Genomic DNA, 25,579 nt, shown 5'->3' with positions numbered 1-25,579 from the left:
AATTTATTGTTATGCTTTGTATGCTTCAATAATGTGTATTTAGTTTGATTCCCGCGTAATGGGCTTACAATCAGTGTCGACTCAGAATCGAATAAATACGGTGGTCCCTTACGTACATAGGAGTAAAACATAGATATTATTTATACTTTATATAACTAAGTACGTGAAGAAAGAAAGAAAGAAAAAAAAGAAATTGGTCCAATTTCTTTCCAAAACAAAGTTTCTTCTCACTAATCGAGCTACAGGTGTCACTCAACCGAACTGTTGCTTGAGAGCACCTTATTTAAACTTTATGCATAAATTTGTGACACAAGGGCAGCCTTCTGCTACCCAAATTTAGGAATTGTGTCTGATACAATCACAATTAAAAAAAAAAAAAAAAAAAAAAATACTCCCAAGTTAGACTGGCCTATCCTAACCCTATCGTCTGCTTCTTGATTGGTTAATTAGAGGTTTGATAGGGACATCAGCATCGGGATTACCTGTCCCCCGTCACAACAGAGGCTAAGCGGCCACATCTTAGTCTTCAACTGAAAAAAAAAGAAAGAAAAAAACAGAACAGAACAGCTGTAGAAGAAAGGGAAATGGAAGTCAAAAGAACAAGATAAGAAAAATAACAACAATAAACAGAAAAAAATAAAAAAAAATGTATAGATGGAATCGTAAATCTAGAGTAAACAGGAAGAAAATTGAAGGTCGTGAGTGAGTCACAATACACGACTACATTCTCTGGGGACTGAGTCTGAACATCTAGATGCTACTGCCATTCTTATTTTACGTAAGCAAGGATTTAGATGGGAGCCGAAAGACCGAAAGCATCATTCAGGAATGAAATGCTTCTGTTTAACGTTTGAGGCGAAGGAAGACAGTAAATGATGGAATGAGAATATAGTACCCCGAGAAAACCCACGGACACGATGTTGTCCACCACAAACTAATTGGTCGGGAATCAAACCAGGGACTCCACGCACAAGACGTTAGCGCTCTATCACTGAGCCACAGTGCTCCCAATATTAATTTCAAGTGAGCGACATCAAAGTTTCCTGAACGAGTCAGTATATTGATCGAAATTGGAAAGGTTACGCAAAGAATCAACTGTGCATGTTTATACAACTAAAAAGATTTTTACAAGGACTCAAAATAAAACTCAAATTGGAAAATCACTTCAAAATGACTTAGTTGAAAGTCAAGGACATGTAAAACTTTTCTACAATCTTTCTGTTTAAAAGAAGAAAAAATTGTTTAGTCAAAATATCAAGTGATGACAAACTTACAGCCTTTATAAAATGTTTAATTATCCTATGGTTTTTAACTTAGCGACTGTAGGAAATACGAAATTGCTTCAAACATTGACGTGACTCACCTACTGTCGAATTCTCTGCTATCTGCTTCCTTCGAGGATTCTGCTTCATCAGCTCTAATTCATGACTAGAAGGCTCCCACGAACGATACACTCCACGAAGCCCCAATGAGCGCAACGCCTTCGCTTCTTGTTCAACGGCAATCGCCTCCAGTTCCTTATCATATACGTAGTCTTCGCACTGGAAACAATACACCACTCCACACGTCAAGTCCACAGCTGAAACAGCATTAGGAACTTCAGTCTCTTAACAATATAAAAAATATTTACTTTGATTATAATTACGCTATCAGTTTATACAAAACAAACACTACAATATCTTCGTGCATAGAAGAGTAAAACCTATTATCTGAAAGCTTCCATACTGCTTGAAGGAACATTTATCTATATTATAAAATTATATTATATACTTTGTTTGTGACTTAATCTCCAACTATCCAACCGATCTTGATCAAATTTTTCAGAAAGACTAGGTTCGGCCCTGGCATCGTTTTTGTCATATCATTTTCAACGTGCAATTTAGGAAAGGAGGAGGGAAGAGATATTTAAAAATGATCGAAAATCACCGATATTAGTGTCAAATCTAAGGTTTTCGAGATCGGGAGAGAACAATGACACTTTCGATAACATTTACATCCAAATTCAGCCCCGCAATTTGGGGAAGGGGGATATATATATATATATATATATATATATATATATATATATATATATAAAGTGATCAAAAATGACCAACATTAGAGTCAAATCCACAGCTTTCGAGGTCGCTGACATGAACAGTGACACTTCCGATGCCGTTTAAATCTAAACTCAGCCACGCAGCACGGGGAAGAGGCGAAAGAAATCTAAAAATCTTCGAAAATGACCGATATCAGAGAGCGCTTTAAAAAGTGACTGACTGATTAACGGAATATATTACTTTTTCTTATGCTAGCTATATAATAATAAGAAGAAGAAGTTTATTCACATTAAGTGTATTTAACCTTTCCTTTCCCGATCATTTCAATTTACATGTTTGCTCACTTCTTCTCCAGGGGTTAGGTTTAAAATGAAGTGAAATCATTTACTTGAAGGTCCCATGATACTACCCTTTAGGCTAAAGGAGACAGATTATTAAGGCGAGTGAATGATGATGGAACACTTGGTGGAAAGAGAATGTGAAAGGAAACGGAAATACCCCGAGAACACGGTGTTGTCCACCATTAACTGGTCGGGAATCAAACCAGGAACCAGAGGTAACAGCTCTACCACCGAGAAACAGTGCTTCCAGGGCCAGGTTTACAAGAAAATTCGAACTGCTACTTCAATATCACGAAAGTTTATTGATGTATTTATGGAGTTAGCTGCCAAAGCCAATTCACACGCACTGACATGACAAAAACAAATTGCAAACAGAAAAAAGAAAGCACGCGAGATATTCTAAAGATAATGAAACAGTAGTGTCAGGATTATACAAAAACAAAACCTTAGGACGGAAGCAGAGCACACAAAAGGTAACTATTCTACATAGGGTTTCTTCGCAAATTGAAACATCCATATTATAAACTATTGGGCACAAAATAATAAAATGTCGAAGTGATTCATGGACTAAAATATTACCGTAAGATTCAAGATAGGAAATTCTCCATACATCAAAGAGCACCTAAGCAGAATTCAGATATGGTAACACTGATACAATCATAGTGAACTTTCCTGAAGATTGGGAACAGTGTTCACACAGGTCAATACTAATCTTGTAATCAATTTATTCTCTCTCAAATACAACATGAAAACCTAAGACTCAATTTATTTCTACATATTCGGAATAAAATCAAAGTCAAAGAAGAGCATCAATATCGTAATAGCAGTTCGAACTTTCTTCTAAAACTATCAGCCTTGACGAAGGATTCAAACATATCGAGTTGAAATGGTCGACAAAGGAAAAATTAAACGTCCTTAATCTAAATAACTTTATTATTATTTGGCTATTTGCTCTATTCGACCGTAGCCAATCTATTCTGAGGTGGCCACTTGAAAAAGTCAGGCGTTGTCGATCTAACCTGGGTCTCCAAGTTAGGCAGGTCCTACTGTATACACATACAACGATATCCTTGTTTTGAATGAAACAGCGAACTGCATCACCAAACCTGAAACTGTCTCAAACACCATTCTGCCAGAAATGAATTGTATAACCTCCACTGCACGAGCAAAGAGGCTCTTTACAAGCTACTTCATAACCATTACAAAATAACATTATTCCACACACAGAATATGTTACCCACCTAATAGATGCTTATTCATCCTGGCGTGCTCCTGAATATGTCCCATGTAGCAGCCGAAGAAAATGCAGTAAAGGCAGGAATGTAGGCGAGGCCCATGACAATAACACATGTGGCAGAGGCAGGAGAGTGCCTGAAACAATGTCAACGTCAACCTTCATATTACATGTTGATAATACTTAGATGAATATTTACTAAGTTGAATCATTATAACATAATTCTACTACCATAGCTACTGGTTTCCATTTTACTTAATTTACAGGAAGCATTCACGTGGCCACGACTGGAAAACACTGATAATCGACCGCAATAAACAATAATATATACTAATATATACATGAGCATCACTATGCAAGAAATGAAATAATGAAATGAAAAGAAGGGTATTTAATCACTTAAATAAATACCAGAGTGTAGATTTCATAACAAGTAGACACGCTATCCTCTTTTTGTCTTATGAAACGTAATTTTAATATACATTATGAATTTGCTTGCTTCAGCACTTCAAATACTTATAATTTTATAAACAACATGCTGTACTTTCAAGTTATTGGGCTTGTATATTGTCTGAGCCTTAATATTCCTTTTTAACAATCAAATCTAAAACTTCGTGTGAGACCCCAACTATATACATTCTCGGCGCTAGTTCGTTGTATCAAAATAAACTCTTAAATATGCATTTAATTTTAAAAAATTATATTATTTTTAATTTAATAATATTCTGATAATATAACATAGACGTCCAGATTCAACTCTGGAGACTTTGTAGGCCATATCAGGTGTGACAGGATGCTTGAGTATTTCTTACAATGCTTTGATTTTTGTAAACACGGTCGCTGTCCACTCCAATTAATCATAAAAATCTTCCAAAAATGACAGCATCTGCTCACTGACAATGTCCAAATAAACGTACTAGTTCATGTTCAAATTCATCTGTGTAAGTGGGTCGAAGTCATGCTACAGAAATCCGAACACCCCACTACGAAGATCCTCAACTTAGAACCATACAGGAAAGTAGAGCGTTGCCAGAGAAGAGTTCTGTTCCAGAAATATCCTTTCTAAGACCTCTCACCATGAGTATGGCACTGTTAAGAACAGAAGACTGTTCATACAACAATGAGATACATTAGGAGTGCGGAGAACAGTTGAGACAGAATAGAGGTCTGGAATTGTCTACTATTATTATTAACAATCCTGATATTGAATAATTTGAAGAGATGCTGAGATAAGCTTCTAAATTTGTGTGCATATTTGTGGATTAGTTACAAGAATAATAAAAAGAATGTTATTTGACAGATTGAAAATCATTTGGTACGCAATCAGTTGGAAGTTCATTGTGTAGCTAGATCAGGATGTCTACTAAAATTCCAAAATGAATTTCGTGACTTTCGTAACGTTTTCTTTCCCAAACCATAAAATTCAGCAACATTTTTAAGAGCAAATTTGGGTGCGAATTGAGCCCAATTTTCATGTACGCGATAGAAACGTGATTCGCTTGCGATTTGGTAGCGTCTAAAGGCGACCATAGACATTTTGGTGGTGAATTCTGACGTTTTATAAAACAAAACTTTCCAGTCTATACTTATATTTAAACAGATGAAAAAATCGTAACCCAAAAGCTAAACTTCTTGACTTTCATGACCGTTTTCTGATTTCGTGACCAATAGATGTAACACTTTCAGGAAAAATGAAATGAAATCTTTAAGTTTTACGTCCCAGGATTATGTCGATTAGGCTAAAGGAGACGGTGATGAAGAGAGATGAGTGAAATGGTGGAATGAAGAAAGTGGGAGGAAACGGGAGAACCCCGAGAAAATCAACGAGCACGGTGTTTGTCTTCCGCAAAGTCCACACGGCGCGAGCTGGGATCGAACCAGGGACCTCACGCACCGGAGGTGAACGCTCTACCACTGAGCACCGCGCCCCCTTAACACTTTTAGATGAGTGGACTGCGGTGATTCTTTCCTATTAATTCGGAATCCCCCCCCCCTCATTCTTTTTCCATCTTTGTCCTTAGAAAAAAGAAGCACGTCAAGCTCCGAAAGATCAAAATAATTCAGCGTAAGGCTATGGTTGGGAAAAAAATCACCTCACAACTCCCTTTGTCTTGTGCCCCAACTCCTATACACACTGATACATAAATACACGAAAATACAAATGCATAATTTAAAACCAGAAAATAGCGCACTCTTTGTCGTAAGTTGAAACTAATGTTGTTTATCGTATTCTGTTTTTCGATTAGACAAAAATCGAATCTGAATCGTAAAAAACTTACACAATTATTCTAGTAATTCAACAATTTCAAACTTCCAAGGATAGGAATAATTACTCTGTTATATTGTTGGTTTCTGAAAACAAACATTTAGAAGAATACATGAAACATTTAGAAGACTACTTTAAATAGTGCTATAGTATTAAATATGCTATCATTGACGAGGTAATTCTCGCCGCCTCTTGTAGTTCGCTCAAATTACGGAAATGGAAGAATAGTTCCAATGGCAGTACAATAGTTGCAATACTTCCACAATTTCTACTATAATTGCAATTTTAACACAATTGATCATGAAATTTACATTAAAAAGAAATTTTCAGACGGATCAATGCTCATCTGCTGACTGGCAGTGCATGGCTAGTGAACTACCATAGCAATAAATAGAAATGTATGAATTGAATTGAGTCGTAACTTCTACGGGAAGGGAAAACACTAAACAAATCTTACTTTTGATGTATCCGACATTTGCAAATGAGTAAAGTGTTTAAAACTCACAGAATGAATTTTATGAAACTTTAATCGTCCTTCGACCCTTATCACTTATATTCTTTGATATACTCGCAATACTTAAAAACTCATCAATTCCTCGGGCACTTTCCTTCAGAAACTACACCATTTACAGGCACACAATGTTTAAATAAAATTCATACAATTAATCATTGAAATTGCCTTGGCTTTTGTAAATATAGCTTAATATTACGTCACTCCTTTTCCTATAAAGTCTGAGAAGTGATGACCACAAACTTCATAAGAAACAGTTCATTAAACACTTAAGACAAACTTAACCCTTTTTCAATCATATCGCAAACCATGTAAAGTAGGCTGAGTCCCAATTTAATCAAACAAAGCAGAGTAAAGTAATTATTGACGTAGCTTTAGGATGCACTTTTCTAAATAAACTTCTACCTGCACCACGAAACGTTGCTTCTATTACAAATTTCATTTTCACGATATTTCGGTCATCTCTATCACCATGATTCCGTCCGTATGTGAACCCTAAAAACTACATAATTATTCCAAGTGAATTTTTGGGTGATATTGAAACTTTTTCGATAACTTCACACGGAAAGGAATTTTAGTTCAATGAGGTACCGATTTAAAATTACAAGTGTTGAAATTAATTGACAAAGAGTTCTGTAGTTTCTGAAATATTTGGATCCGACTTTTTCTTACAGAACAAAGAACATATTTCAATGGAATAAAGTGACAGTTTCAGCTCACATCGTATAGGGTCAGTGAGGGTAATTATGAAACGGGTTTCACAACATTTCCACGTTACTAAGCTTACATTAGCTTTGAAAGTAGTTAACCTAGGCAGAAGATTATGGCCCAATAGAGTAACAATTTGCTGCCATCTCATAAGTTGATGAGTAAATGACAAATTTGTCCTGTCTCAATTTCCCTTCAAAAGAGTAATTATGAGACACTTGTTGTCCCCAGCTTCTTGTTTGTGAGTTATCCTGTTTCTTGTATTGAAATAATAGATATTGAAGAATGGAGAAGTTCAATCGTGAGACAACCAAGTCTTCCTTATTTTGTTTTTATTACAGAAACATATATAAATATTTGGCTGAGAAAATAACTAAGGAAGAAAGTGGAAATAGTTACTGATGTTAGTCTAACATGTTTGTGAGTTGCCTATAATAGGCCTATAGGCTAGTAGCATATATTAGTTTCAGGTTACAAAACAGGCTTATGAAACAAATTTAGAGCAAGTTCTAGGATGTTCAATAGTTTTAGTATATTGATGTGCAGCCTAGGCTATTTTCAACAAAATAATGTAGGTCTACAACTTTGAAAGTTACTAAGAAACAAGATTATAGGCCTATCTAAACTACAGAACACAGCTTTTTTGAAACTTAACATACTAGGATATAGAGATAGATTCCAATTATTTCTCAAATACAATAATCTAACATGCATCTGCTAGTTACCCTCCATATAAGCAAAATGACAACAACAAAAATTTGTAACTCTGAAACAAAAGCCCAACGGACAAATTCAACTTAACCTGTAACTACTGCTGACCTAACAGACTCAACACCCATTGATTTCACAATAATGATATCACTCCATGAGTAGATATAAAAGTTAATGATAGGATTTCAAATTTCAACTTTTTTTTCTTTTGAATGTGTTAAAAAGAAATATATATCCAAACTTGTAGATAGAGCAGATGTTACTAAATGCCTGTGCTCTTAATATGTATTTATCCACAGTGGTTGACGATACGTGAGGGTGTCATAATTACGCTCACTGGCCATACACACGAAATCATGGCCACAGAGATTACCGAACTATCGTTAAACAAAAATCGTGGTACAAGGTAAGCGTTTATTCCAAGAGTATAATTTTGATATTTTCCTCAAACGCATGTTTCAAATAATGCAAACTATTTTGATTTATCACAATATTGCAAGCGGTGATTATATTCAATGAGAAAAAGCGGAAAGACTATTACTCACCGCACAAAATATGTAGCAGAATTTTCTTCTACATGCAACAGGTAGCGCTACATATATTTTTGCGATGAGTAATAGCCTTTCCGCTTTTTGATTTAGTTCAACCAACTACTTTGATGAATTCAACTGAATCTACAAATTATGCTACCTAATCTCTATATGATTACTCAGTTCTCTCTTAGAGCATCATTTAGACCATAACTTTTCTTCTTCTCTTCCTGATTCAAAAGGCGTAATTTAAGTCTTCACCATCGAACCCAAATATAACGCAATTGTATCGATTGCTCTCTACGTGTAATAATTATATATCTTCGTAATCTGGGCCATGCATTCAACCATTGACCTTGAATGTACTCGTTACTGTTTTCCAGCCCTCACTCGATCGATTCACGTTCTTATAGCTAGAAATAACATTCTTAGAAGAACTAAATCCAATAAATACGAAAAGTCTACACGTCCAAAATTTATGTAGCAGTCTCTCAAAACAAAAATCGTGGAGGATATAAATGAAAATCTGAAAGATACTCGATACATTCTGGTTTCAGAGAAGTGAGTAAGGCTTAAAATATCGTTCCATCACGAAATATAAATAATTTCCATATAATGTATACAACTAATGTTTGTTCCAACTTCGGTGACTTCAGCTGATACTATGAAAGCAAAGAGACTGTATTCGCTGCTAGTACACAATGCACCGGCACACTCAACAACAAAAACACTTTCGTGTGCGACCATATTCACTCGACCTGGGTAAGTTCGATTAGTCCCTCCCCCGAAATATGAAATTAATTTGAAGTGAGCACTTTCCGGATGAGGTGCTCGTTGATGCGACGGAAACAGGGTTGGCCTCCAACTCTGCAAACTTTTCTAGAGATCATATTAACAGACATCCATACATGTGAGAAATGTACGGCAGTACGAGGTGAATAAACAGAGAACAAGTTGCTGATCTCTAGGTCATCTCTTTCATGGTGAGAGTAACAACTTTCTGGACCTCTTCCTTTACATTAAACTTGTACTATTGTGGTGCATTTTCTGAGACATTGCCTTGGTCAGAAAAAAAGAAAAATCACCTCCTTTGAGCACCTCCAAATGAAGTCAAGCTAAAGAATGTAAAATCATTTATCAGACATAATTTAAGGCATGAGCCTATATTTATTCCAGAAAACAAAATTTATAACGACTCTCTTCGGCATAATCAAAGCAAACCTGAAACAATAGTTACCGGAAAGGTCTCTTTTGGAAAACTCGCATCTTAATGCGTTTCCACTTTCCTCAAGCAAGTTTCAGAAAGTATCTTAGTTTAAAGCACTGGAGGCAGCGCTATTTGAAGTCGGTACGATTTAAAATACCTCGAAGCAACGCATATAAAATGAAGTGTATACTGTGTTCCTCCTCTTAGAGAATTATATAGCATATATAAAGATTTCCTAAATAATGAGATTAAATTTTTATTTTTATGGCGGGGTATTCTCAATTTGTATCAATGAAGGAAATGATTGATCAAAGTACATCCGCCATTTATTTTAGTCCAGAAAAGGGAAGTACACAATGAAAAATGTCATTAAGGGTTAAACAAAAAATTTGCAAACAATAATCCCTACATTAAGTGTTTGTTGAAACCGGCAACCGTATGAAATGGTTTAACGCAATGTATCCCAATCGGAATATGTTCTCTACGATCATATTTGCAGAAGAAGCATAATCTTTCCATGAATGTCACACTAAAATGGTCGATAACTACACCTGTAAGAGAACAGAAAATGATGTGCAAACGAAAAATACTACGAGTCACCACACAATGACTATAAATTATTTATTTTTTCAAATTATCACTTTTTCTACGGGGAACTGCGAATACCTGTACGCACACTTTGAATCTTTTTACCTCCTGCAGATTAATAATTATACAAACATCTCGTGCATAAAATGAATTTCTGCCTTAAGAAGTCGCCGTCTTCAATGTGACTCTGCATCTTCCTTTCAGGTGTCTTAAGCCTACATTCCAAGAGCCAAGGGCGCCGATCCTGGGAGGCCAGGAACCCGCATTGTATTTATAAATATACTATATTTGGCATAATTTGAAAGCATAATGTTTCAAAATTCTTACATATGCCTTTTGCATCTGAATGCCCCCCCCCCCCCCCAAAGTTACAGAGAAATCTGCGACCTTGCCAAGAGCCAGTGCCCGCGGGAACATATAAAAGAAACATCATTTAGGTTAGCTTTAATTATTATAAAACATTTCGAACTACTTTTACAATCAGCGAACTACTTGAAGTCATTGTGACTTAAAACAGACAGTATCCTTACGCAGACACAAAAAATGGAATTGCTTTCCAACCTTACCATATTACAAAATCATTTAAAAAAAAAAATCTTTACACGCACCGTCACTAACGAGCCTGGTTTTACGAACGAACTTCTACGCAGGCTTGCTGGCGTATATGCAAAGATCAGGGTTAGTTTCCGCTGATATACACCAAAAATTGAGGAGAAAAAAAAAAACTTACAGAAAAAATGGAGCAGTGGAGCGTTTTCTTTTGTTATTCTTCATTTAAGTTCGAAATTACTCTTTCAGTCAACTGCTATATCGCCGGACCAAGTATAGAAAATTTAGCAGATGAATTGCAGAATTTATTGTAGTCAGATGAGGGGAATTGTTGAAGTTAACAAAATACTTGTTGTTAGCTAATTTTGATATTGTAAGCGGCACTATATATGGAGGCGCACGGGACCATTTGGCAGAGAGGTACACTTGTTATGAATTATGAGAAAAGCAGTGTGGAAGCTGTGAGCAAATGGCAAGATTGTGCCATATCGCGCTTGAGTTTTATCCAGTTATACAAGTTGTTGAAATTGTGTAAAAGGCATGATCTATTAAACAGGAAACGAATTAAAAGAAGAGGAATACCTAACCAAACCTAACTTAGTACATTTCGGTAATCTTTTGGATAGTATTTAGTATCATCCCCAAAGCCGTGCAACACATAAGCCATGCATCTTATGACATATAAAGTGCTTTTTCATTATCCTCGTTTATGCGTATACCCACCACCGCTAACGCACCTGCTCTATACGGACGCACCCTCTCGCTACTACTCGGGCACCTCTCCTGCATTCCATTTGACTCGGTTAGACAGCATTCGTGCTCTTTACTGGCCACCTAGCACAATTTGATACGCGTCCTATGCACTAGTATTAATAACATACGTCCACATTATTTCTAACAATCACTAGCAAGTGTACCATGGTCACAACCCAGTAACTTGTGGGATAAACAAAATGATACTTTCTCTGTCTTTCGATACAGCAGTAATGCCTATGGATTTATATATATGGAGAATTAACTTTATGTCAAGTTCACATTAGCATTGCTAGTTGGTATTTATACACAGACACAAAAAATAGCATCGCTTCTAGACGTAAACGAACCACCATATTACATTTAATAAAAACTTTTTTTTTACACGCATACACATCGTCGCTAACGCGCCTGGTCCTACGAAAGAACCCCTAAGCGAGGTTCTTGCTCGCAGCCAGAGTACGTGCAAAGAACAGCGTTAGTTTCCGCAGATATGACCAGAACTTTCTATTTAGAGAAATGAAAACTTAGAGAAAATGGAGTAGTGGAGCGTTCTAGGACATTATGTACTTTTGTTGTTCCTCATTTAAATTGAAAATTACTCTTCTGTAACATCTTCGTTTAAACGTATACCCACGTCGCTGATCCTTCTTATGGACGCACCTGCTACGCCCTTACACTGACTCTATTCAATGCAATTCGTTATCTTTCATTATCAACGTAGCACAAGGAGATTGATGTAGGTGTACTTGCTATTATTGCATATGTACTGATGTGTTTATACCAACAGTTAAGCCCTTCTAAAGTGAACCTGCAGCAAAGGTGCCCAGGAGTGCAACCCCTTCCACAAGAAATAATTAAAGTATTTAATAATGAATATACGTGTGACTCACATTTCCGGCAATACGTCAAAGATATTGTGTCTCTTTAATAAATTTCCACTTGTACACGCAATTGCACACCAGCGCTACTTTCTACATCAAAATGACAGCAACCTGCCATGTGACTGTGAACTTCAGCATTATATGTCGCCCGCATAACAGAGAAGCCTGCATCCAACTAATTCTTTACGAATTTAAGATTTCGCCCGAATTACGAAGTTAAGAAACCTATCGAATCTTGGTACCCCGACTTTCAATCTGCACCAAAAACAAATTCCGTTTTGAAAAATAACATCATAAACCAACACTTCATTATTTACGAGCTCCAGAAGTATAAATATACGCCATAAATATAAAGCCAAAACATTGGTGCAGTTTTACTATACGGATCCACATATTGTACAAGGCCCAAAAAATTTAGGGAAGCATTTAATTTATCCATTTTATGTCTAGAACAGAACTCAACGAACCCCTGCGGTGTGCAATTCCAACCCGTTTCTACTCCTACTAATACTATGGATACGTGTAGTAAAACCGCAAGAAAACACTTTTAGTGATTCAACAAGAAAGCAACAACAAAGCAAATTCTTGCCTCGCATTGCATTTGAATTTTTTTTTTATTATTTTTTTTTAAGGTTGTATATGTCATTCCCATTCGCACCATGTTCATAGAAATAAAATCCAAAATCTACCCAAGGTGTAACTCAACTTTTCTTAAATTTCCCAGCACATCCGTTTATTTTTATTTGCATTTATACACATACGATTAACATTCACATCCACAACTTTCGCAGTAATCGTATCTACGATCTGTTGAGGGCCAAAATCGAAATTCGGGATTTAAAAAAAATCGTATTTCTTAATTTAGGATCACCCACGATAAGGTCCAACATCCCTTTATTCAATTTTCCAAATTACTTTCAAATCATTTTCTTAGATCCGTAAGTACTGTCCGCAGTAATTATAAATACGCATAATGTATAGAATTTGATTTAACCTATGTAAAGCTTTTCGTTGCCATTGGTAACACATTCCTCCCCCTCAGTTAAAAATCCCTTAAAACCAATCAGTTTCCTCCAACTGTTTCATTAAAGCAATGTCAAATGACATTTGAGGTAAAGAGATGCTTTCGACACCGAAATGTTGGCAAGATATCAAAACAATTCCTCTTACTGACATTTAAAAATGAAAAAGAAGAGGAAGAAAATTAAAACATTCCCTGAATTTTTTTTCCTTTACATATACCGAAAAGTAATAAAATATGAATGTATCTAGTATTATTTCCTTCTTGCCGTGCACCTACCTTTCTTTCACGAGCTTCAGCTGTTGTGCAGGCAACAAAATATGCGTGTATTACACGATAAGGGGTTGTTCCTTTGGCTGCTTTAAAATTACTCAGATGAAGGCAGCCATATCCACTCATTTCAGATAAAAATTAGCCGTGTGAGAAATAACACAAGACAACTTCACGTCCGTTTTTGTTTACATCAAGCGTCTGCTTGTCCTTCTATATGCCGGTGAACTGCAGCTTTCCTCCGAGCCCTGTACACAAGAACATTCACTGATAGCAGCGCTACTATCGGCACTTTTAGTAACTTCTGTGCAAATTATTTCTCTGGCCAATCAAATCTAAGTTCTGAAGATGCAAGCACTACGTGCATTGAGTAGAATCCCCGAGGATCTTTATGATGTTTATTCCTGGAACTTGAAGGGATTGCAAATGTAATTAATAACTGCATACATTATTACAATCAACAACAACCTCTAATGTAATAGGAGCCGTTCAAATTTTCTCGATTTATGACATATACATTTGTAAAATGTGCCAATACTTTCACGATACTACTTTTTTTTCCCCTGTGATGCTGATTTATGTTCTTCGCACGGATAGAATAGAATGGTCGATGGCAAATGTTTCTAAAATACACAGACTTTTTCTGATTTCTATATAGTTAATTAAAGTGACCAGAATTTTAATTTGCAAAAAACGGAACGCATATGAATCGCGGGGAGAGGGGCAGTAGCGTAACTAAGGATGCATGGGCCTTCCCGTAAAAAATGTCAAAAGGGCGTCTAATTTATAGAGAATATGTTTTTGGCAGGATGTTCCATATTATCTGGTACTATTTGCTTATATTGTGCAAAATATTGCAAATAATAATAATATTAAACAATCTCATGGGCCTAAAAAAAAGTTTCTCAACAGAAACGACTCCTTCCTAAAAATTAACACATAAAATGTTCACAACACTAATATACACTGGCGCAAATCCCGGGGGGGGACGAGGGGGACATGTCCCCCCCAATCTTGGACCTGGGGGGGACTGTCCCCCCCAATAATCTGATTTAAAAAGTGCTTTTTCGGATAAGTGTCATGATTTGTGTCCGACTGCCCGAAAGGAATGTAACATGAAATTGATTTCTCTTGGCTTTTCCATTTTTTTAAAAAAAGAATCTATTCTGTAGTATTTCAAACTGAACTTCGTGCTGTAGTGAGTTTAGTAGTCTCATCAATATGTATTAATTCCACTTCCGCTATTTGGGCACAAATTGTAATAAATGCCAGAGGAGGATATGCCCCTCTCCTCATGCTGGAAAGTTGTCTCAGCTGTAGGTACGGGCACGAATTCCGGGGAAAAGGGGAGACATGTCCCCCCCAACATTGGAACTGGAGGCTCTCCCAATAGTGCTTGAAAAGTGCTTTTTGCAGATAACTGTGATGAGTTGTGTCCGACTGCCACATAGGAAAGTGAGATGAAATTTGTTTCTCTTGGCTTTTCCATTTTTAATGAAAATGAAGGCGTGCGACTGTGCGTGACGTAACCTGATATGAAATCTTATCTCCTCCTCTCCCCTAGGCCCTAGCACACGAAGAGTATATAGAATATCCAATGTCAATAGAACCCATCTTTTCAGTAAATGCGCATTTAATCTATTTGTAGTATCAGCCTAGGCATCTACTCATGCTTCGTAAGCTAACTAACTCTATAGCCTATGGAACCCGGAGGTTCAATGCTGCGTTCACAAAAGCTCTCTACTGACTTCTATTCTTGGCCAACTGGATCCAGTTTCTACTTTGTATTCCTATCTCTGCGAGATCCATCTTAATATTGTCTTCTCATCTGCGCCTAAGTCTTCTTAATAGTCGTTTTCCGATTGGTCTTACCCCTAACACTTTGAAAGCGTTCCTACTTTCTTCCATCCTGGCTACATGTCCTGCCCACCTAAGCCTCCTAGACTTGATGACCTTAACAATGTTTGGTAAGCCGTATAATTTACGTAGTTCGTCGTTATGAAGTTTCCACCATTCTCCATTCCCGTTCCTCTTGGTCCGAATATTTATCTCGGGATCTTGTTCTCAAATACTTTCAGTCTATGCTCTGCACTCAGTAAGCGACCATGCTTCTAAACCATACAGAACAACAGGTATGATTATCGTTTTATACATTTTAAGCTTCAAATCCCTCGACAGAATTCGCGACGACAAGAGGTTTTGAACTGAATAATAACACGAATTCCCTGTTTTTAGTCGACATTTAATTTCTTCGTGAATATGATTTTCGTCTGTTAATATTGATCCTAGATATTTGAAAGTATCCACTTTATCAAAAGTATTATTTAATATTTTAACACATACATAATTTGCCGTATTACGGTCCCGACGCATTTCCATGTATTTAGTTTTCTCTGCATTTACTTCTAAACCCATGTCCATGCAAGCGCATCTAATAAGACCTCTGCATTTCTTTCTAGTTTTCTCCTATTATCCCCTACTAAATTTACATAATCAGCGTACGCATAACCTGGTGAACACCGTTCAGCTCTAGGCCCTGGTTGCTATCTTTGATTTTCCTTATAGCGTATTCCAGGACAAAGTTGAATAATAATGGCGACAACGCATCTTCTTGTTTCAGGCCATTCTTAACGTGAAAGCTCGTGGCCAAAAATTTTCCTGCCCGGACTTTACTTTGGGATTCATTTAAACATGCCTTAATTGATCTAATTAGCTTTTTCGGTATTCCAAATTCTGTAAGAACGTTGTACAATGTTTCTCTCCTAACCGAGTTATAAGCCTTTCTAAAATCAATAAATAGTTGATGTACCGGACTACTGTATTTCCGCTTGTTTTCGAGTATTTGGCTAATGGTAAATATTTGGTCGATAGTTGATCGATTTCGTCTAAATCCACACTGATAATCTCCAAAAATTTCATCTGCGTATGGGGTCAATCTTGCTAATAGAATGTTTGAAAGGATTTTATAGGATGTTAACAGAAGAGAGATGCTTCGATAATTATTACAGTCAGTTTTGTCGCCTTTCTTGTGGATTGGAACAATGATTGATTCTTCCCACTCTTGTGGCAATTCTTCCTTGTTGTAGATAAGGAGAATGAGTTTGTGTATCTTGTTCCACAATTTTTTGCCTCCAGCTAAAACTAACTCAGCTGGAATTTCGTTTACACCCGAGATTTGTGTTTCTTTAATTTCTTTGTAGCGATTTTTACTTCTATTCGATTGGGTTCTGGAATATATGGTTCTGCGGTGTGTATCTTCCTTTCTCCACGCACATTAGTTTTTGGTTGCGTGTTAAGCAAATCGTCAAAGAAATCTTTCTATCTATTTAAAATGCTATCTGTATCAGTGAGAACTGTTCCATCAGCTTTCTTTCATATATAAGAACGAGGTTGATAGCCTTTCTTAAATTCGTTGATCCCTTTATACATGTCCCGAATGTATTTATTTTTACTATTATCTTCAAGTTCCTAAATTTTAGCTTTCAAAATATCGCGTTTCTTTGTTCTAAAAGTTTTGGAAGTTCCTCGTCTGATGTCTACGAAATTTTGTGTAGTTATTTCATTCGGATTTTGTAGCCAACGTAATTTTGCCTGTTTTCTCTTCTCTGCTAGTTCGAACCATGGTTTGTTCCTACGTATTTCCGCGTGTCCCATTTTTTCTTTTGAGAGAGGATGTTTCGTAAGCAAAGAAAAGAATTCAATTGCTGGAATATTTTTCTCTATAATCTTAAGATTACATCTGTTAAGTAAAAAGTATGTTATGCGTCAGATTTCTGAAACGATTCCTGTAATGTTATTAAGATTATAATAATTTTGCTCAAAGAGTATTGTTGCGTCATACATAATTGATATTCTTTCTTCATAGTTTTGGGGAAGTCGTCATTTATATTATTATATTACTATAAAACAATTTTAACGTGGATCTTTGTGGATGCCTAATTAGAAACATACCAATTATAAATATGCATGTATTCAGATTTCAGAATGTTTTCACGGCAGTGATTTGTAATACTGATATGTACTACTACTTCATCTACATCACCTAATATACTCTGCAACAGTTGATCAGATTCATCTACCGTAATATGAGTTTCATCTCCCTTATCTAGAATAAGTCTCAAATCTGCCCACCTTCCAATGTTGAAGACAACCAATGGCGTATTTAGGATTTTCTTTCTATGCCCAACACATGGAAGGAAGTGGGCAATTGCCCACCTGAGTTTGAGAATTAAATATATTTTAATTTATGCATAAATTGAAGTTATAATGGCAAGAATTACAGATCGATAAATCCTATGTGATATGATACAAAAATTTAGAAGTGAATCTAACCCTTTATTCTATTCATACAAGAAAAAGAAAGCATCCTCTTGGCCGTCCTAATTTCCCGGGCTAATTATTCCCCCGTTTTGATTTTTTTTAATTCAAACATTTCCTTCTTTTAAAAATAACTAAACGATATAATTGTTTCTTTGTTATAATAACTAAAGTCCAGTCATGTTGATATCCGCGCATGTTGGTGTGGAAATCCGCGCACTAGTTTCGCTTATCAGCTACTCTTAGTTTTGGTGTTACTGATGACGGCCAACTTGAATCACAACTGACAACGGTCGATAAAGTATGATAGGAGAAATGAAAGTAGTAACGTCAAGAAAAAGAAACAGAAAAATAGAAAGGATGACAGAAAGAACAATTAAGGACGCAGTTCATACATGGAATGAAATTTGACAAATACAGTATTATTTCTGAACAAAAAGCATAAGAAAATGGAAAGTCAATGACATTCTTAGAAATGGTAAGAAGGATTATTGTTGTACGTGGAATGCGTAAAACTAACAAATTATTTCGAGGGGAGAATGAGCCCGATAGTCTCCTAAATACGTCACTGAAGACAATTCTGCTCCCCTGATCCTTCACAGCATTGTATTTCAACTTCATAAATATTTTGAACATCGCTTATATATATATATATATATATATATGGGAACGTCTTACCCGTCCCCCCCAATGTTGAAGACAGATTTGCGCCTTTGCTAATATACATATAGCGATGACCATTTCTTTCCATTTCTTATATATATATATATATATATATATATATATATATATATATATATATATATATATATATATATATATATATATATATATATATATATATATATATATATATATACAATTGTGCTTTATTTCCATTATTGTTTCGTTATTTTTCTTTCTTTTATTTGTATTTTTTTAGTGCATGACAGATATTACCATGATTTTTTTTTATTTATTCAAATACGTTGTACTGCCCTTAATGTTAGCATTAGCTCGTTGGGGCCATTGAAAAGATAATCTATATTATAAAATTGAAAGTGACTATGTTTTTGACTCCTAATCTATTGAACCACCTGCCAGATCTCAATCATTTTTTTTAACATTCATGAGGTTCGGACCTGGGAGTGTTTTTATCATTTCACTTTGACGGAGCAACGTAGGGGAGGGGGAGAAGGGATATATATATATATATATATATATATATATATATATATATATATATATATATATATATATATATATATAAGTGACTATGTTCATGAGTAACAGACCTTGAACCACCCGATTAATCTCAATCAAATTTTCAACAGAGATGAGGTTCAAACCTGGGAAGTTCTTTATCATTTTACTTCGACGGTAGATCTTATAAGAGGATGAGGGGAGAAGGATAAATACATGAAAATGAATAAAACTTAATGGGCCTTATGCAGAGTCGCTCTGATGCGTGGTTAGTGCCATATTAAAGAGTTCGACTAACATCTGTTTCCTTTAGTAGTCAGACCTTTAGTATGATGCTAATCATACGTCAAAATGACTCTGCATGAGGCGGACTAACTCTTGAACAACCCGACCAGTCTCGATCAAACTTTATTTCAACATAGAAAAAATTCGGGCCTGGAATGTTTTTGTCATTTCACTTTTACGGTGCAACGGAGGGGAGGAGGTATATATATATAAAATAAAAATGACTCTCTTTGTAACTTCATCATGCTTAAACCACCCGATCGATCTTAATCAAATTATCAACATCAGTGGCGTAACTGAGGAGCACGCAGGGCCTGCAGTGCGGGGAGGTTGGGGGCCCACTGCGAAGCAAATTCCAAGAACTATAATCTACAAAAGGTGAGCTGAATACGGAATATCCATTTCTCTGAACAACATTATTTACTTTAGAAAATAAAAATATGCTCTGGGTGATTTTTTTTTCCATTCTAGCAACATCAGTTTAAAAAATAATCTTAGCACTTCAAGGTTGAGGTGAAATAAATTTTGCCTTTTTCGGTGAATATTAATTTTAATAGTAATTTTATTATATTCCATGGATTTATTAACCATTCTCTTCTACAGAGACATAATATAATGGGAAGTTAATCAGCATGGGAAGGAGAGGGCAAAAATAATCCTGCGGGGGGCCGAATTTTTGCATTACGCTACTGATCAACATAGATGAGGTTTGGACCTGGGATGGTTTTTATCATATCACTTTGACGATGTAACTTACGGGAGGGGTAGGGGAAAGACATTTAAAAATAATCGAAAATGACCGATATTAGTGTCGAATCTATAGTTTTGGAGATCGCTGAGATGAACAGTGACACTTCCAAATTCGACCCTGCGGCTTGGAGAGAGGGGAGGGGAGATACATAAAAATAATCGAATATCAAAGAGCGCTTTAATTATAGTAAAAAGTGAGTGACTAACGAAACATATTACTATCTTCTTAATTTAACCCAATGAAATAAGTAATTGACGCTAGTAAATAAATAAGTAAATATAAAACCTCAGCAAAACTTCTGGATCCTGTTTAGAAGTTTCCAAACGGGTAAATCTTTTGAAAAAGAAGGTCAACATCATCGTGGTGACTTTCTTGGCTTTCAATGCCCAGATTTGAGCAAGAAGTCTCTCATCTGCAATATTATCCTACGAATATACACTGATCAGCCAGAATATAAGGACAATTCACCTCATACCCGATGTGACTGTGTTTGGCTACCAATGTTATCCCAAAGGTGTTCATTTGGGTTAAGATCGGGTGAGTTTGAGAGCCATTGCAGCAATTGAAATTTACCACCGTGTTCCTCGAAGCACTGCAGCACAACGTTGCCCTTGTGATAAAAGGTATTGTCCTGCTAAAAGATAACATTCCTATCTGGAAATATGACCGGCTTACGTGACCAGTAATGACCTACCGATGTTAGAAGCTGTCATGGTGGCCTCCGTACGCATTACTGGGCCTATGGATGACCAAGTGAAGGTTTTCAAGTTTCCAAATAATGGACCCACCACCGGCCTGTCGTCACCGTACTCTACACATCTTAAACATCTTTTTTTTTTTTTTTAAGACAATGGATTTTGACTTGGGCATCAATGTGATGAAGGCAATATCGTGATTCATCGGACTAAGCAATGTGTGTCTGCGGTTCAATGTCGATTGGCACGTGCCATTCGTCATTATCAATTATACTGTACACTTGTGGGACGTCAGGTTTGGAGGCCCGTATCTAACAATGTACGCTCAACTACGAGCTCAGAGACAGCTCGCGCCTTGTCCACTGCTAAACTCTGTTAAATTTTGTTGTTAATTATGCATACGGTTGCCAGACGTCTCGCTTTTTCGGGACAGTCCCAGTTTTCAGTGAAATTATAAACTGTCCCGAAAAAGGTTTTCGGGACCCCTGTTTGTTCCGGTTTTCGTTCTTCAGAGTGAAAAAATCAACCTATAAGAACTAGTTTGTCTCACTAAAAACGGAGGGTTTATGTACCCAAATAATTTCAAACAAACAACAAGAAATCAATCCATTCTTTTATCCTATGGGGTTGTTTCGTTTTCAGAGGGAAGAAAAAGAGACCTTTAAAAAGTATTCAAGAGGAGCATATTTTATGACAATAATTTCTCGAATGTCACTTTCAATAAAAATGAGCGTTTTTTTCTCTTTAAAGGGTGAGGGGCATTAACTACTAAACGGCGTGACAAACATCTTGGCATTTGAAGGCGGCGCTCCAAGTTCCCTTTAAATGCTGCTAGCAAATGAGAGGCCAGCGGTATTACCACGTTTATTTTGTACACATCCACGTCTATTCCCTGCCACCTGATCGCGCTATAGTATGTCTGCTTAGCCATAGCCACACCCCTTAGCACTCGGCAACGTCGCACCAGAGCTTGCGTTTTATTCGTTTAGCTGAAATGCCAAGATGTTTGTCATAGGCTTTAGTTATTTTATACTTCAAATGTTTTTTTTTTTTTTCCTAAATGCTAAATTTATAGCATTATGTTAGTGTTTCTGACTCAGGTGATAACGCAACAAAGAAAACAATATCTGTTCAATCATAAAAGATAGGGTGTGTTGTAATTGGCGCAATATTTAGGACCCGTTAAACACAACAATTCGGAGTAAGGGATGCCTATATTATTTTTCACATTCTTTATACATTTCTTGTGAGTCTTCATTTATGTTAACTGTGTATAGAATAAACTGGAAAATTGTGAGTAATAATCTGGAAAAGACGGCCACTTAATTGATTCTGACCAGATGAGTAGGAACCCTGATCTTATATATAATCTGAAATTGGTGTCCCAGTTTTTCGTTTACAAATTCTGGTAACCCTAATTATGCACAGTTTTTGTAGTATCCTTTGTACTGTACCAATCTGAAGAGTTTACGATGTCCGGCATTTTTAACGAAATGTGGCCACCCCCACTTATTGTGGTTTTGATTTCTTAATGATTTCACCGTCCTTTTCCTTCCTTTGAAACGCACTAAGCACGGCAGATCGCGATGTTACTGAAATGCCGATCCCAGATGTGTGACCACCCTATCAAACTCTGATGTATCGCAACATTCAACGTAGAATCATCACTCACTGATCAAGTAAGATTCCTGTTACAGTCTGGTGAGTGGTTCTGCTGTGCCCCGCGCCTCTTACGTCACTTGAATGATTTCGTTTACAAAATTGCGTCATAATGTTTTGGCTGATCAGTATATAGTTTGTTGGTCTTTAGTTTACTGAATAATCGGTCAGGTGTTGCCGTCGTCACAGGCAAAAGATCAGATATAATTTCAACGTCGTAACATCATAAAGTTAACCTTCGAAACTTAAACTTCGAGCCTCATTTTGCTCTAGGGCCGTGGTGGCTCAGTGGTAGAGCGTTCACCTCTGGTGCATGGGGTCCCGGTTTCAAACCCTGCTCCCGCCAAGTGAACTTCATGATGGACAAACACCGTGTGCGTTGGTTTCCTCGGGGTTCTCCCGTTTCCTCCAACTTTCTTCAATCCACCATTTCATTCATTTCTCATCATCACCGTCTCCTTTAGCCTAGCAGGCCTCTGATCATCGCCGTCTCCTAGCCGGCATATCTGTGGGACGTAAAACTCAAATATTTCATTTCATTTCTCATTTGCGCCACTGGAGGGGGGAGGAAGAAATGTAAAGTTCCCAAAACGGCCAGCAGTGTACAAAAAAGGCAAGTAAATGTGATACGGCAGCGTTTGTTAAGAAGTACCCAACATTTGCCAGTTTCAGACACGGACTAATTTGTTAGTTAAATGCTCTAGGATGATGCAGTGGGGCTAAGGAAGATGATGGTGATGGATTAGAATAATGAAATTACGATAGTGGGAGGAAACAGGAGAACCCGACGAAACCCACCTCAGCTCCGTGGCTTAGCGGTTAGCATACGAGTCTTTGAAGTGGGAGACCCGGGTTCGATTCCCGACAGGAGCTCATGTGGTTCGTATTCCACGTTAATCAGTAGCTCCACGTCCCATGTAGCCTCGCTGCTGAAAGGGATTTTAAACTCAAAATCAACTCAACTCAAATGTCAAAACCCACGCACCAGAGGTGAACGCTCTACCACTGAGCCACCACGACCCTTACACGTTCTAAAAATTTACAATAATTGTCGGTGTACTAATACAGCTCCATACATAGTCATTTTAATGAAAGAGTGTAGAAAGTACTATGATCATTTATATTTAGAATAACAATTACGGGACACTTTGTTCATATTTGCTTAAAAACTGGACATTTAGACGTCCCGTCTGAGAATCAGATTAAAAAAAAAAAAAAAAAAAGATTGAAGGAAAGGGACTCCATCGACTAAAATTGAATGTCTGGTTACGTCGATTTTACTGAGTTACGCAAATTCAGACAGAATCTCTTCTAAATAACTTTCCAGAACGCAAGAGCCGAATCAAATTGTTTTCATACATCCCCAAACCAGTTTTATGTTTAAGTAATCTCATAATGAAATAATAATAATAATAATAATAATAATAATAATAATAATAATAATAATAATAATAATAATAATAATAATAATAATAATAATAATAATTACTGGTTTTGTGGAAATATCAAGTGCTGAAATATACTCAACATTCTTTGTTTAGGATTTAAATTTCTGGGCTCTTGGCGTCTATGGTAAATTAGCCCTTCACGACTTAAGGAATGACGTCCCTCGGCGAGCACACTATCTGGGCAAGAGAAGGAAGAAAGGATTGGGGGAGGAAGGAAATGGCCTGGGACCTATAAGTTAGGTATCACCCCGGGATTTGCCTGGTTTGAATGAGGAAATCCCAGGAATCTCTCATTTAGGGTGGCTGGCCTAAAAATCATTTTTTATACTTTTTCGACCGAGTGCCCTCACCAGGAATCGAACCCGGGACTGAACACTCTTTGTTTAGCACAGATGTGTGAAGAAAATTAACCCAATAAGATGGGCCGCGGGACGAAATTTTCGGTTTAAAGGTGAAACTGGAAGACATTCAAGTAAAGTAGTTATGTTGAGTTGACGAAAGAAAATTAAGCTAAAGCACTAGAAAAAAAGAAAAGAAAAGAAAAAGAAAAACCCTGAGAATTATAGGTGTGTTTATTTAATAGTTTTTCCAATACAGATTAATCGAACGCATCACAATCAAAAGTAGTTCAAGTTTTACAAAGGTCCCTTCAAGAGCTGGAAAAAAAAATTCTCAGTAGTTGCAATCGATTTAGAAAGGACAATTACGCATAGAACGATAAAGACGTTCGTCAACTTCCATTGTTTCGGAATAAACTATTTTTGTCCGCTTTTTCTAATTATCTGACCACTGTGAAGCGTTCCCCTAACGTTTAACCCTGCCTCAGAACGACAAAGTTAGGTTGTCCTGGAGACGAGAAATTTCTGTCTCGTCTCGAAAACGAGATGAGAAGTGAAATTCAAAATTGAAGACGAGACAACAAACATGGTCAAGTTCTTGTATTGGTTGGTTTCAAGTCTCGTGAGAAGCACTAGTTCACTCCGGTCTTAGTCCTCCAATACTGTTTTCATATTAGACCACATGAGATATAATTTGATAAAGTGATGGACGAACACAATGAAAAGCATTTATAGGTGTATTTAAAGATATAAAAGTATGGACGAAAGAAATATAGAAGAAGGTGGGGAGAAAATAGAACAGGTAATTAGATTTCGATACCTGCTGGGTAGCGTTATAAGTGATGATATATATGAATGCAATCATGAAATAAAAGCAAGGATAGGAATGGCGAAAGAAGCCTTTAGGAGGAAAAATTCCATTTTGTTTAACCTTGAATAAAGAGTTGTGAAAAAACTCATAAAATGCTTCGTCTGGAGTGTTGTGCTGTGTGGATCAGAATCATGGACATAATGCAAAAAGGATGGAAAAGGACTGGAAGCTTTCGGAATGTGGGTGTGGAGAAGAATGTAAATAATTAGCTGCGTCGAGTTGAAAACGAATGAGAGGGTATTAGAAATGGTGGTGGAGAAAAGAACAATATTAACAAGAGAAAGGGGAACTTATTGGGACATTGGCTAAAAAGGAACTGTATAATGAAGGACGTGCTAGGGAGTATGGTGGCAGGAAAGGAACGGAGAGTTCGAAGGAGACAAATAGTAATGAACGATATCAAAAAAGAAAAATCGTACAT

At 36.6% G+C, this 25,579-nt stretch overlaps 1 protein-coding gene across 1 annotated transcript in view; it reads right to left on the bottom strand.

The window, feature by feature from the left end:
* Positions 1-13,887, bottom strand: part of not (ubiquitin carboxyl-terminal hydrolase nonstop) — a 32,733-nt gene extending 18,846 nt beyond the window's left edge. The window contains exons 1-3 of the mRNA XM_081732341.1: positions 13,622-13,887; positions 3,622-3,751; positions 1,364-1,579 (exon numbers count right to left, since the gene is read on the bottom strand). Coding sequence (XP_081588467.1) covers positions 1,364-1,579; positions 3,622-3,751; positions 13,622-13,741 — 466 coding nt within the window. The 5' untranslated portion in view covers positions 13,742-13,887. The remainder of the gene's footprint in view (positions 1-1,363; positions 1,580-3,621; positions 3,752-13,621) is intronic.
* Between the last annotated feature and the right edge of the window lie 11,692 nt (positions 13,888-25,579).

The sequence above is a fragment of the Thermobia domestica genome, chromosome 11, assembly GCF_964235325.1.
Source record: "Thermobia domestica chromosome 11, izTheDome1.hap1.1, whole genome shotgun sequence".
NCBI lineage: Eukaryota > Metazoa > Arthropoda > Insecta > Zygentoma > Lepismatidae > Thermobia > Thermobia domestica.
The sequence above is the reverse complement of the archived record's forward strand: the minus strand, read 5'-3'. Positions and strand labels throughout refer to the sequence as shown.